The sequence below is a fragment of the Phasianus colchicus genome, chromosome 11 (assembly GCF_987193195.1).
Source record: "Phasianus colchicus chromosome 11, bPhaCol1.hap1.1, whole genome shotgun sequence".
In the NCBI taxonomy this organism is placed as follows: Eukaryota; Metazoa; Chordata; class Aves; order Galliformes; family Phasianidae; genus Phasianus; species Phasianus colchicus.
Genome location: NC_143446.1, coordinates 12289202 through 12303976, shown reverse-complemented (window position 1 = coordinate 12303976; position 14775 = coordinate 12289202). Strand labels below are relative to the sequence as shown.

Sequence of the window (14775 nt, the reverse complement as noted above, 5' to 3'; positions counted from 1 at the left end):
CACACAGCAACCCTGCCACTGTAGTGCTACGTTTCAAAAATATTCAGTCCACAAAAATAAATGTTTAAGATTGAGAAAATCGCAGATACAGGTATTTAACTGGTGCCAAGTATAGAAAACCGAATCTCATTAGAGGAGATTAACTGGTGAAACACGCACAGGAACAGGGCTTACAAGCTCATGGGAAACTAACACTTCACTTGGATACATTTCTTGAACTATACAGAACGAGATCAGTTTCCTTGCATTAAAAATAGCATCTTCCCTCTAAGCTTATGGCCAGTCTGGTGGGAAACTGCTTTTATTCAAACTGGAGCAGAAACTAACTGCTTTACCTTGCCCCTTCAAAAAAATCCAAGGGATAATCCAAGGATCTCTCTGCTGGATGGCTCTTGGCTCTGCAATTTACCGTACCATCTTAACAATTAAAATATTCTCAGGAAATTTCTGCACAGAAGACTGATCTCTCTGATTAGACAAAAGCATGGAGGATAGGGTATTTAGTGAACAAAGAAAACAAGAAACTCTGACACATTTGTTGCCTGGCCGAAGGATGGAAGTCCCTTTTCTTCACCGACTTTTTTTAAACCAAAAAATAAAAATAACAATATAAGAAAGTTGAGAATTGACTTAGAACCAAAAGCACTAAGAAATATTTTAATCAAGATAGTGGGTGCACAAAAGGATTTCATAATAAAGAATATAGCAACTTTTGCTGATCTGTGCCAGAAATGCTGTTGGTAGCCCATCCCTCTTGAAAAGGTTTGCCACTTCACCCTATCCCCTTCCCTCACGGCAACTTATCTGTACAACCGTTTGTCAACTCATACATGGAGCAGATGCAGGTTAACAAACCTAACTCATCAAAAAGGGTCAAGGTTCTGGCTCATCATATGGCTCCATAAATTCTTGGGCTGGCAAAATGAGGGGCACTGCAGGAACATAAAAAGGGTGCAATTACCTTTTTTGAACCTAGCGCTGTCTTTTTAGTGGTACGAGTTTGACAATAAAATAGCCCTGAAACTAACAGTTAAACCTTTCAACCAGGAAATAAATCTGTCTCTACCTTTGAAACTGCAGTGCCTTAATATAAATCCTACTGTGTGGAGTGAACTGATGACCACCAGCAGCTGGAATTTATATTGAAACAAATGAAATAACCAACTGGACCTGTTGTCACTACATGAAGCCAGTCCTAAGAAGAATGATAAACAGAAAGGTACTTGCCCGTCTGCTGTGGACCAAGGTTCCTTGTTCATCTACAGACTCCTCTTTCTCCTCTTCTTGTTTCTCTTCCTTATCTGCAACCTAAAAGAGAAGTCAAGACTTAGCACAGCAAACAAAATCTGGCAGCATTTTAAACTTTTCAAGATTCTCATAGAAATCTAGGGTTTAAGAAAGGCCTCAGGCAGTTTCTGTTCTGAAGACACAGAATTATCCCCGATGAGATTCCACACCACCAATAAAAACATTCAACAACAAAGGTATTTGACAAAGTGTCAGGAGTTCTACCTCATTGTCACTGACTGCCACAGGGCCCTCTGGAACTTCTTCTGTTTGTTGACTGATGTTCTCATCCAATACAACGCTCTGCTGTTCCATTTCTAGTTCCTTTCGACGGGCTTTTCGTCGGCGTGTTTCTGCCCCAATCAGTGTGCCTAAAACAGGTGGAGGTAGGTGTTCTGCAGCATTTGGGCTACGTTTCTGCACAGGGCAATTCCGGTTCCCCTTGTGACACGCACAGTCCACTTTATAGTTGCTGCTCCAAAACACAAACATAATTCGTGTCACTCTTCATTTCTCAACCCTTGCACAGAGACATTCAATGCATCTCCTACTAAACATCTCACCACGTGCCAAAGCAAGGACAGCAGGCTACCTTATGGCCTCTACTGTAGAATATGCCAGCAGAACTGGACAGAATAGCCGGAAAATGCAATTCAGTAGAAAACGGAGCAAAATGTAGAATGCGAGGAAAGGGCTGGAGGAAGGATGTCCAGTCCAGGAGGGCAGTGGAGAGCTCCTGGGCGAGGTGAAGGACTCACCAGATGTTGTACTCATAGTCAAAGGCGATGGTAACCTCTGTGTCCTTGGCAATGGTGGCAACAGCATAGATACACAGGTGGATCATCCCATCAGCAATCACATGACGGACCTTGTTAAACAAAGTAGAGAGAAACTAACATCTCCACAAGTTGCACTTCTTATTTCTGAGAGGGAAGACTCCTTCAGTAAAGAAGCTCTGAAATATTACATGAATAATTATCCAAAAATTGCTAAAGGGAAAAGCCTGTTTCTCTGCTGTGTCTCATCCTATGCTTTTCCACTCACACCTGCTTATCCTATCATCCTGCAGCCAGATGAAAGCTTTAAAAGAAACATTTCCCTTCAAGAAAAAACTCACTTTCCCAACCTTCTGCTGATCTCTTATTCCAAATATAAACCATCAAATGAGCAAGAGATGCAGAGTATTCACCCTGTTTACTGCATTCTAAGTTTGAATATTCATAAAAAGTCAATGCATCAGACTTATGTAAAATTTATCTGCAATTTTGGTGATGGTGAAGAGAATTTACCTCTGCATTTGGAGTGCAGGAGCGCCTGATGAACCTGGCATCGTTACCAAAGGTGCGGGCATCAACACACATTTCAACGCCATTGAACTTGGAGTAGAACAGCACAAATGGGTATGGCCTGGAGAAGTAACAGAATGTCTCAATCCCCAAATACTCAATTCCCATGGCAGTTAAAACAGGAAGCAGTGTTTCAATCAGTACTACTGCTCTGGAGGCCTATGTATTTCCATGAGCAAGATGGAACAGATTTACTTCAGTGGGTTTTGGTTCATAAGCAGAGCATCAAGCTGAGGCTATATATTTGATTTCACATTTCTATGGATGGCACAGATGGCAAAGGCCCTGCAAGTGTGCATTAGCCCTCTCTGTGCCATGATGCTCTCAAACTAATCACTTTGTAGTACTCTTACTTTTTGAAGAAATGCCCATTGACCTCGAATTGCTGTCGTAACATAACCTTCCCTCGATACTCAATTATAAGGGTATCTAGTGCCAAGTCTCTTGCTGCCCTCAGGATCTTCCGGTGCTTCTGAACCCGAGTCACCCGTCCCAGCTGCAGCTGTAACAAAACAGAGTGAAATACAAGTGCTTAAACCGAAGGTCTGCAACTCATGGAGAGAATAGTGCTTACAAGAAGAGAAAAATTCATCTGGCAAAAACATCCAAAAACTGCACATACATCCAGTCAATATATTGTTTATCCTGTTATCCTGTAATGGTTTAGTGATAACCAATGACCTTGATAATATTTATCAAAAACAAAATATTTATTTCTTTCCTTCAACAGACTCGCAAATCTATCAGATGGAGGGTTTTAGTCTTGCAGCTAGGAGGCATAACCAGACCTGTCAGTTGCTGCTAATAGGGAACTGCTCTGCAATTATGGCCACTTTCACAGACAGAATAACTCAAATCTTCCCTAAATTGTGGGTTGTCACACATTCAGAGGAAAAACAGAAGCTTTTCCTTTTGCAGAGGATGGTAATTCTAGCTAACAAGGCAAAGACTTAAGCTGTCAATTTCCATCTCGATCCAGAATCTTCTTCATCTTCCTGATCAACCAGTGCTGAGGATTTTATCACACTTTTTTTTGAAACGTGAAGAAATACATTTTTAAGCAGGTGCTGACAATTTAGTGAATCTCCTTCATGTTCAAGTCTACTTTCTATTACAATGGATTTTCACAACAGCATGTCTTGACAGTATGAAAGCACAGCAGTCTTTAAGCACAAGCATCAAAAAATGACATGTTTTATGGCATAACGGGAGGATATTATAAACACTAGAACATAGAAAAGATTTTTAAAATAAAAACAAAAACTTTCCCTGCTTAGCAGGTTACATCTCTCTGCATATAAAAATTTGGGAAATTTTGCAGAATTATGTGAAGATGGCTGGCTGCCTCACTGCAAAAGAACTGTGTGTGCTCCTTTCTAAGCATGTAGTTCATTGTTCATAAGGACTGCTTCTTGATACTCTTCCAGACCGAACTGAGACATAAGTGTTCTTGCTTCAGCAATAGTAACATCCATCTATCTAAATTAGAAGTAAACCACATGATGTCGTTGAAGGAAAGCTCCCAACTTTTCCTGATGAAACTCGTTAGAAACAGCTACTGTGCAGTCTGCTCATCTGAATAAAAATCACATCAGCTTAAGAAAGGGCTCAATCTGAAAAACAGGAGAATGATGACATCTAACCTCATGAAAACAAAAGTTTGTGCCCTAAGGCAGCACTCAGCACTGGGAAGCAAATAAAGCCCTCCATACTGACCATGCTGAGAGTTCTGAATCACAGACTTTACCCTTCTCTCTCTCTCTTTTTTTTTTTAAAGCAATCTTACATGTGTTTTGAATAAATCTCTTTGGGAAGAAGGAGACTTTCATTGTTTTAATATGACAGTACACTACAAATCTTGGATCAGCCAATAAAGTAAGATCTATTAGTTGACTTGTCTCACTCAGGTCTCCAGGATAAAAATAGCTTTATAAAAATATTCATTTGAAATCTATGCAGATGGGAATAATGGCCTTGCTATTCCAGATCTCCTTGAAGAGATATATCCAGTGCTATGTTATCATGCCTACAGGGCACAACTCTTGCAAACATTTTCATACCAATATATCTGCAGACAATTGGAAAAACCTGAATGTATGTATTAGAGAGACTATGAAAAGCCTTGCAGTGTCACATCTTGAATCCGGCCTAGAGTGCACAGATCATTTCCCAATTCCAGGGAAACCCATTAAACTGGCATAGAAGAAATATTTTAGGACCAAGAAGTCACACTGCTAGCCCTGATTTCTGATCAACAACTCCATAACATGAGTCAACTCTAAGATAAGATGCCTTCCTTTCCTGAGAACAGCAGTATTCTGTGGTCACATTCACTTATTTTCTGTTACAATCAGCTCCTTATCTAAACAGGCTCTATGTGCAGGAGGCATAGACCAGCTGAGCTTCTGTGTTTCCATCCAACCTTAATTATTCCACAATTCTATAGTTTCTTCTTTGTATCTTTCAGAAATGTGAATTATTATCTGGTGGCCTTCATTCCTGCCTTTGGTCCATGACTGCTTTGCACCTCATTTTTGAAAACAGCTTGTGACACCAGTAGGATGAAGTGAGATGGTGGAAGGAAAAGAAAACCCATGGAGGAGAGAGTATCAGTGCATCTGTAAAGCTTCACAATTATCTCACTTTGGTACAACAGGAATGATCTCAGCATTTCTGTAAGATCCTAGCTCAGCTTGTTTTTCATTCTCTGAATTTAGAAATATGAAGAGGATTAGCTGCCATGCTTTCATGTGTGAAAAGAACAAATGATTTTATGTACGTCATAGGCCAGGGATTGCTGACTGGTAATCAGACAAAACCGTTCTGATATTTTTGCAGAGCAACATCTGCATAATACTCGGTGGCTTTATTTTATAAAGGCTCTTCACTTTAGCATGTGAAATCAATCAGGGGTTTGAGCTCAAGTCAGCAACTATCAGAGGCAACAAAGGGCAAATAATGACCCTGGGTTTGCTCTGGCAATAGAAGGCAGAAAAGCGCTTCATTGCTTTCAAACTGTCAGGCATCTGGCCATCTAGTTGTTTTTATTCCTGGTCTAAGCAGCTTCAGGTTTTCAGAAGCTTTCCTTTGCATCATTTGGATGGTTGAGAACTAGCTTATTCAGACCATCCCAACGATCAAAATCTCATATCCCAGGTGAAACTCTTAGCCCACCTCTTCCTACTCATTCTAGTTTGGAGGGACTTTTAGGTCACCATTTCCTTCTCCCCCCCCCCTTTTTTTTTTCCCCTTGGAAGAATACACAGACTACACTCACATCACTGTTTACCCAAGCTAATCAACTGTAAGAGCACACAGGACATGTATGACATTTTATTTTTATTCCTTTCTACATGCTTGAGAGTTTTCATGGCCAAGTAGAGCAGTATTTGCATATTTTTACCCATTTTGAAGTATCTATTTTTTTTCACCATCCAGAAAAGCTATATTCACGTCCAGTAATGATATTCAGTGAAATGGCAGGTGATGCAAACTGAGAAACCTTCTCAGTTTACCTATCAGAGATGAGACAAATAAGTCAATAAAAGACATAAAGCACAGGATGAGAGACCTCATATTCCTGGCTGGTCACTCCACACCTGTGCCAGCTAGCATCCTCACAACGCTTTGCAGCCATCTGCTGAGCAGGGAAAACAAGGACAGAAGGGCTGACAAGTGGCAGCCCAGGACAGCCTTCCTCAGTATCCAAGAGATACCAGAGACATCCATTCGCTTTGTACTTTGCCAGCATTTGGAATGAAAGCTACCTACTTACAGCTTGTTTAGAGTAACTGCAGCTCACCATGAAGATTTGCAACTTAATCTTTTTATTTCTTTGTGATAGATTCCATTTGGAACCTTCTGACTTGGAATGCTGGTCACTTTTCCCTGTGGGAAAATCTACACCCGTACAGGGGAAGGAAAACGCAAGAAAGCATGGCAAGAACAAGCACTCTTATGTATGGTGCTCTTTTATAACCATCTGTCCTGCTATATGCTGTGAAGGTGACAAAAAGAAAATAGCATATGCTTTACTATTTATTTCAGGTCTTCTCCTAAAATTAATGTGAATGAGTTAGAAAACTACATGTAAGACTCAGAAAATATTACATCTTCAAGAAAAGTAGAACATTTCCCTCCCTGTATTTTTTTCACAGTTGTTCCACTTAAAAAGGCCACTCTCACAGCCATACGGAAAGGTTATTCCCTTCTCCTCCTATGTTTTATTACTGTAGATCTAGAGACAAGAGTGGAAGGAAGGAGTCTAAAGTCCCTGTTTTGCACTCTCTCTTACTGGCAATATCTGTGCTCTGCCTGGTGTGCTTCACCTACCTGAAAACACAGGGAAAGTTGGGAGGGAACACATGAACTTCACAGAGAGGTGAGTCACCTGATATAAACAAGAATGATTCAAGCACAAACATATACCTGATATTCAGGTTTCTGACTGTGCTCCCCTTCTAAAGGAGAGGTGCTCCACGTCTGTTTTTGGAGCCTGTCCTTTTCAGTTCCACCTATCTTCAATTTCTCCAAACTAGGAAACCCCACAACACCTGAACTGAGTGGGAATGCTCCTCTCCATTCAAGAACTCACGGACCAGATGAAACATCAGCTCAGAACAGTGAAGGAGTGAATAGACACAACACAAACATCCTTTCACTGTTCTTCCTTGTCTACATGCATTCCACAAAGCTGGCAAGACACTAACCACTGCATATCTCAGAAGGGACATTAGGTACACACAGTTCCCTAAAATCAATTGTAATCATGCAGTATTTGAAAGTTATCAGAGTCCAAGTAATCTTTCAAAAAGTCTGAAGTAATGTTGAAAGGCTTCTTAAAATAGTTTCACACACAGTATGAATCAGAAAAAAAACCCAAAACCCATGAAATCTCAGCTAGAAGTCAGGAAGCTTCCTATTTCCAGGAAGCAAGAGATCTGGTTCTACCCGATTCGGTCACCAGAAGTACTTACAGTAAAATACCAGTGAATCTTACTGCAGAACTGTACAAAAGGCCCCAACTTTAGAACGCTGATGTAACTGAATACAAGTGTTCTCGAATCTATACTCCAAGGTGCCATGTCCTTCCCATGACCAGCTATGTTTCTGCTTCCCCAACACCCACATCCAGAGGATCTCACCCACCCCACTTCTTTTCTCATGTTAGTTCTTACCTGCATCTGGGACCCAATAACAGTATTATTGCAGGCCAACTCTGTTTTGTTGATTGTGTCTAGCATAGCAGTTTTGCCCATGTAGTCTTTATTAGAGTTCAGATGACGCTCCAACAGGTTTTGTACATCAGCGCTGTACTGGTTCGTAAAGGCTTCTTCATACTGATCTGTCCAGAGTCGTATTCGATTCTCCCACCCTTCAGCTGTGTTTTCATCCAAGGCATGTGCTTCAGAAGGGGAATTCTGCACCAAAGAGCAACGAGTGAATGACTAGCAAACAATGGGAAAAACCTATCCACAGTGCTCTGGGCATATGAATAGACTACAAAAAAGGCACATATATTCCAAGTTAAGAAAGCATTGGTTATGATGACACCTTTTTCAGAATCTCCATTCTTCAAAAATATTGTTCAACAGTGCACTCAGGAATCTATAAAGAACTGTGTGTCAGACTAAGGCCTCTTGAGAATGGGTATTTGGCACTGTTACATACAAGAAAATTAAGCCAGCATTTGGCCAGAAGTTCTTTTCAAGTCACTTTGGAAAAAATAATTATGCAGATTAAAAAAGCAAAGGAACAGAACACACAAATGCAAGTAAATCTCATGCAAGCTTGTCTTATAGTCAACCCACTCACAGCCAACATAATGCTAGATTATGCTGATCGTATCTCAATCTTTGCAGTGACTGATCCCAAAATACTTCCAAAAAACCTACTGGCTAAATGGTCACCAAGGTTTCAAGAAACTGAATGTACTGCACAAGATAATACCCGGAAGGTTAAAACTGCAAGTCCTAAGCAGTGTAAGGAAGAGAGGGTAAAATCAGGTAATCTATTTATATCATCTTGTAAGGGAGGAGATAAAAAGCTGGTAGAAAAAAAATCGAGCCTCATTCTTTACTTGACAATAATTGAAATAATCAGTGAGTAATATTCCAGAGGTAAAAAACTTAACTGGCTTTTAGGACCAAGATGTATGACATACTGAAGCATCAGTAACCAGAACCATTGAAAAATGATCATTTTCATCATACATACTAAAAGCATAAAAATTGCACATATTTTTACCCTCTCCAGGCACTCGAGTGCTATGGAGACAAGTATACACCTAGACAGACACACCACAGAATCTCCCCATTTCCTCTGAGTCAACTGCTTGGGATCACCCCCAGCTATAGTACTGGGGTCAGATGGAATCTGAGGGAACTTCAAGGTAACTTTTGTGTATGTAGGGATATTTAGTTCTAAGCAAAAATTCTCTTCTGTACCTTTTTTTTTTTTTTTTTGGTCAAATAAGCTTTATATTGTATAACCAAACCTATTAGTATTGCCAAAAAAGAGATAAATATACCATTCCATCCACCCCAAGTAAGAGGATGTGGAGAGAAAAAAGGCAACACTACTAGAGACACTAACACTTAACTCCATGCAATCAAATGATAAGTGACCTCACAAGAGCGCAGCCACAACCAGTTCTGCATCTTAAACACCTCACTCTAAGGTGTCATGAATCAGTCTTATCTTTTGGAACAGGATGATACTAACTTACAGAAAGCGATGAGCCATCTGAAGCAAAAGCAAGGTTCAAGGGGTGATTCATGGGATACCCTTTTGAGCAGGCCTCCTTGTAGTGTGTGGAAAGGATTGGGATTATTTTGACATAGATACCACAGTCCAAAATTCCCCAGACAAACAATGAGAGGCACAAAATTAGAGGGTAAAAAATCCAACCAACCAACAACAACAGTATTATCATAGATGCTTCTCAGTTCCACTCACCTTCATTCTCAAAGACTTTCGTGAGCCCTCTCGAAAAGCCTGCCCCCGGAACAAGGAGAGAGAAGAGAAGAAAGAAGTATTTTATAACCTTTCCTCAGAATTAGCACTTTGGAATGGCAGGTTTTATGCAACAGATCAACTCTTAACAATAGATGGCAAGAAATACAGAAAGACCTACAGAAGACCCAGTGGACATTCATAAAGAGATTCTGCAATGTAAATCCAGCGGAAGTCTTGTCAGCCAAGACTTCTGAACTGAAAAGTCCTGCATCATGCTTAGTATAAAATCTCAGGATCAAAAGCCATACTGTCCTGATTGAAACCATTTGCTCTGACAGAAGAAAGGGTCAACAAGAGAATCAAACCACTTCACAGCATACTCAAACACTTCACGTGATTCCTGCTCCCATTCTTTTATTTAATCAGTGCCTACCATAATAACTTCAAGGGAACCCTAAACGTGAGGAAAATCAGGTAACACTAGTAGTGATCAGAAAGAACACATATTTCCATTCCAATTTTTTCAGTCACCAAACCCTCACAAATAAAGTCAGTAATGTCATCCCTTAGTAAATCTTCATTGCTACCTACATAGTTCTCCACACATACACCATCTCTGACTCTGAAGAACAGTGCCAAGAAGCACTGCAGCCCAGTGTAACGTCATTTGCTAAAAAAGGCCACATTCACTTCATTTTTCATTCCATTCACAGACTGCTTTTTTGGCATAAGCAGACAGACTCCAAGAGCTATTTCCCCAAATCCTAATAGAGCAGAAGGGAAAATATGAGAGTTCAAATCTCTGAACATGAATGGACAGTGTTGGGAAATAAAGGTGGAGTTGGAGTAAGGTAATTCTAAACTAACAGCCACACACTCTAGCAGATCACAAATAAAAGGAGTCATATTATTACAACAGAAAGAGCAATTCCTGAGAGGACAAAAGCTTGTCTACTAACAAGCTCACAATCTGCTCTCAAAACTATTCCACGTAGCATTTGATAGGAATTAGAGCAAGCTCATCTCATTCCACATACCTTGATCTTTTTGGCCTTTGGAGCAGTGCGAGCTTTTTCTGTGCTCCTCTTCCTCTTCTTCGGTTTGGTTCTGCGGACGCGGTTGACAGTCAGCGTGATGCTTGTAGGGGTGTGCTGCGTAGCTGTGTACAGCACTGTAGAGGGAGATAGTTCTTCATCCCAGCTCTCAGTTGCACTGCTGTCCCCACCTACAGAGAGGAGTGCTTCATTAGCAACCTTATAATTCATCCCACAGAGAGCAGCTCAACCTTACAACTACTTCCATCAAGATGACTCAATAGCTCTACACAGTTCTTCCCCATGAAAACTATACCACTCAGGTTTTCCCTCTCAAGTTGAGAACGGGATTTCTGATACAGAATAGCACTGATGAACATACATTTTAGTTCATAAGATAATCTGATTGTCCCAAGAACTAACTGAGGCGAAGAAAATCCCAGCGGTTGGCAGGAAAAGAACGTTAGCAGGTGCTGATCACAATTAGATGATTACATCAGCCAAAAGACAAAGGTCTTGTAGAAGGAAAGCAAAAGTCACTATCATCAGAATTACAAACTCACTTACCTGACACGTTGTCCTGCTTCCGGCGGCGGAGTCTGATCACCTTCCCCCTGCTCATTCCTCTGCCAAACGAGAATGCACAATTGAAGCTGGTTTGTAGGAGTAAAGTCACTTGAAATTCAACAGGATGTCACAAGATGCGTGCCCTCAGTGGGGCCCAGGATGATAAGAACATCGATTTAACATCCTCATCTCCACTCCTGGTGCCACCAACACTTGTCAGGCTGACAACGCAAAGGAGGAGGGTCAATACTAGGTAAAGCACTGGAAAGAACGCTCCAGTTAGCAAAAGGAAGTCCGTCCCATAGCCCAAACAAGAAAAGAGTTTGGCTTGAGAAGTCAGCACAAAGAGCAGTCGAGATCTGCACTGCACCAAAGCTTACCTGCACTTCTCACACTTGAGGAGGAAACCATCTTGAGAAACACTGCAGTGGCACCAAGTGGGAATTGATTCTCCTTCTGAGGAGCTCTCAGTGTCCCCGGAATTCTCCTCATCAGGTGAGTGCAAGCCGTTCAGTTCTGCACGAGGTATAATGGTCTGGACAGGAGGAGAGGCTGGTGGCGTTGGAGGAGGAGGGGCTCCATAATTATGATCCTGAAAATGAGTATTGGCAGTACTACTTTTAATGTGAAGATATGATGTCTGGAAACTTCCCAGGTTATTATTGTTTTACACCGGTTGTTAAGTAATCTGAATTCCTCAATCTACCAAGGAGGTAAAGCTCTGAAAGAGGTGAATGGTTTTCTTCATGAATTACATTCATCAGTGAATAAAATTCAGAATCTATATAAGCAACTAAGCTACTTCATCATTAACTGTCAATCTGAGATGACATCTGTGGTCAAATACTGGACCATGTTGCCCAGAGATGTTGTGAAGTCTGTTTGTTGAGATGCTCAAACTACCAGACACAGTTCTGGGCAATATGCTCCAGCTGACTCTGCCTGAGCAAGGGGGGGGTTTAGGCTACATCTCAAAAGATCCCTTTCAACCTCAAGGATGCTATGACATTCTGTTCAATCCACATTCAAACCATGTTCCCATTCTTTCTTACTGCTCCTTATTTCTCATAAATTATCAATATGAAAATCTGTGTAGTTTAAACAAGCACAAATAATGTAAAATGAACCAAAGAGGGCACTGCCAGAAAAGTACTTCATATTCATATACAGTCACACTTCATTCAGTTTTTAAAAAATGTCACCTAGAACGCTAATAAAACTTGCTATAATGTATGCAAGTCTTCACAAATAATAAACACACAAATGCAAAACGTATGGCACAACTCAGCTGTAACTCAGCGTTCCCTCACAAAGTAAGCCAAAACTTCTAAGGCTGAACAGGCAAAGCTATGCAACAAGGAAAAAAGAGCGAAGCAGACAGTAAAGAGCTGGTTCACTGCAGAGAGAGTACTCACTGCGTAAGGCAGCCCGCGATAGCTGTGTTTCTGGGTGGCCCCATAGCCGTGGCTGGAGTACACATTCTTCTCACTGACAGCTGGACTAGCTTCCACAGACTCTGGGCTGCAGAAAGGGCCAGAAGTAAAACCCATCAATAGAACATCATTTTGAGCGCCAGTTATTCACAGCTCTTTTCTATTCACCACATGAATGAAGAAACTTCATGAAATAAAGGTGTATTATGTGCTTCACCAGGCACTATGCGTGCCGAAGTTGTACAGGATGAACCTGCTTTCAACAGAGGGAAGCAGCTCAGTGAGGGCCACCCTGGATAACACGTCTTATATAAAACCTGCCTCAGTCTGAGAAGTTAAAAAAATAGTAACAATTAAGAAACACGTAAGAAGCTCTATTTCCTTATAGTTGAGGAAGTTGGGTATAGTTCAGCATTCACATCTGAACTCATCCAGTTTAATCTCAAAGTCACTGAATAGTATTGCCATGTTATCTCCACAACAGCTTACTTCAAACAGCAGCTAAGCAGCTTTCCTGCATCTGCACTTGTTTCTCTCGGATACTAATTGTTAGCAGAGTCCAATGTCCCACAGTAATGTCTGCATGAAACCTGCAGCTGTCCTGACAGCATCGTGGGAGCTGAAGATTACTGCTACAAAGGGGCAACTAAATTCATGACCTGGACAGACAGCAGCCACACTCCAATCAGATACTCCCTATTCTTTCCATACAGCAAAACGGTGTGCAATGTGCTGAATAAGAAATTTGCTGCTGAGGTACAATGCACTATTCCACCACACGGTGGTGAAAAAAACTGCTCAAAATGAAAGGTATATCCTTTGCAGAAAGCTGCAGAAACCCTGCTAAGAGAAGGGACAGCTGCAATTCAATGCAGGGAATATTAGATAATGAGGCTATGGACAGAATACAGCAAGGCAATGCACTGCTTCTTAGGAGCTTCCCCAAGCAGGAGATGGATATCAGCTAACCTCTGCACAGATCAGAAGCAGCAGAATACAGCAGCATATTACCGAATCATATCTGCAGCTGAAATCCTCTTAAAAAATACAGCAGGGAGCTGAGCAAGCAGGAAAGAAAAATGCAGGAAAGGAAAACTTTACCTTGGACTTCTGCCGCTCTGATGAGATCCTGCAGGATTCTCAGTGGGTCTTATGCTGTCAGTGTGAATCAGGCAGTGCTCAGACACTAATGGCCACTGGCCACGCGTGGGGGAGCATTTAGGCACCACCCAAGAACACTAACCCCTGTGCCCTTTGGACTTCCTATTAGCTCTTGAAATCTCTGCAGCACTGAGTCTGCCCCACCCTGCCACTAAACCTGGTACACGCTCTAATGCACTGACTTCCTGGGCTTCTGGCTTATTCTGGAGTCAGGTGGATCTGTCTTTTCAGTTGTAAGGAACAGTGATTTATTGAACTGCAGAAACAAGAAGGCCTTTTGCCTACGTAAGCCTCGCTTCTGTAGCTCAGGATTTAGATGCATGACACCATAAACTGGGTTGTTTTTTAACACAGCTACTCTCAGCTACGTAGTCAAAAGCTGAAGATACAGGTGGTGATATCTCCAAGGAGAGATAGCTCTTAATAAAAGGTAGCACGTAGAACTTGGCACATTATCTAGCCTTGCTGCATCTTCACAACAAGGGTCAGGATTTCCAGACTGTTATGAGTTTAAAACCATTCATGACTTCATTACACTTTTAGCTGAAATATTAGAAGGAAAAGAGCCCAAACAGCAGGTCTGCTCTCTGCCCAAGTCTCTCATATTGCTAACTGCAGCCAGCCCGGAATACCAACAGCGCTGCCACAATCATTAGCAATAAAACTTCATGACTGTTGGTGCAACGGTGTCCAGGGGCAACAATGCTGAGGCCCTTGCTCCCTCATCAGCAACCCTCTAAAGAGCTTCAACAACTTCCAATATGCAAAAGTACTCCGCAGTCTTATCACCCTCTGAGATCACTGAACACAAACATCTTTCAGCACTTTCACCTCCCCTCTGCATCAGAGGCCAGAGGGGGATGCTAAAGCTCAGCCTTAAGAGAGGACCAGCTAGATTTCCTTTTGCCTTCTCATTTACTTCATAGTGCACATCTGCGAAACTCCTTGTAAGAGACAAGAAGCTCGGTTAGCACAGATATGCACTGAATT

General features: G+C 41.5%; 1 protein-coding gene across 3 annotated transcripts in view; it reads right to left on the bottom strand.

Moving 5' to 3' along the window:
* The window catches only part of SETD5 (SET domain containing 5), a 60760-nt gene that overhangs the window by 22565 nt on the left and 23420 nt on the right, over positions 1-14775 (bottom strand). Inside the window, exons 3-13 of one of the 3 annotated variants that reach the window (XM_031607161.2) lie at positions 12607-12712; positions 11572-11783; positions 11192-11250; positions 10628-10815; positions 9591-9629; positions 7811-8053; positions 2987-3135; positions 2577-2694; positions 2046-2155; positions 1513-1759; positions 1228-1308 (exon numbers count right to left, since the gene is read on the bottom strand). In XM_031607161.2, the coding sequence (XP_031463021.2) occupies positions 1228-1308; positions 1513-1759; positions 2046-2155; positions 2577-2694; positions 2987-3135; positions 7811-8053; positions 9591-9629; positions 10628-10815; positions 11192-11250; positions 11572-11783; positions 12607-12712 (1552 nt within the window). The remainder of the gene's footprint in view (positions 1-1227; positions 1309-1512; positions 1760-2045; positions 2156-2576; positions 2695-2986; positions 3136-7810; positions 8054-9590; positions 9630-10627; positions 10816-11191; positions 11251-11571; positions 11784-12606; positions 12713-14775) is intronic. The other 2 variants (XM_090148280.1, XM_031607169.2) reach the window with 2 other exon arrangements.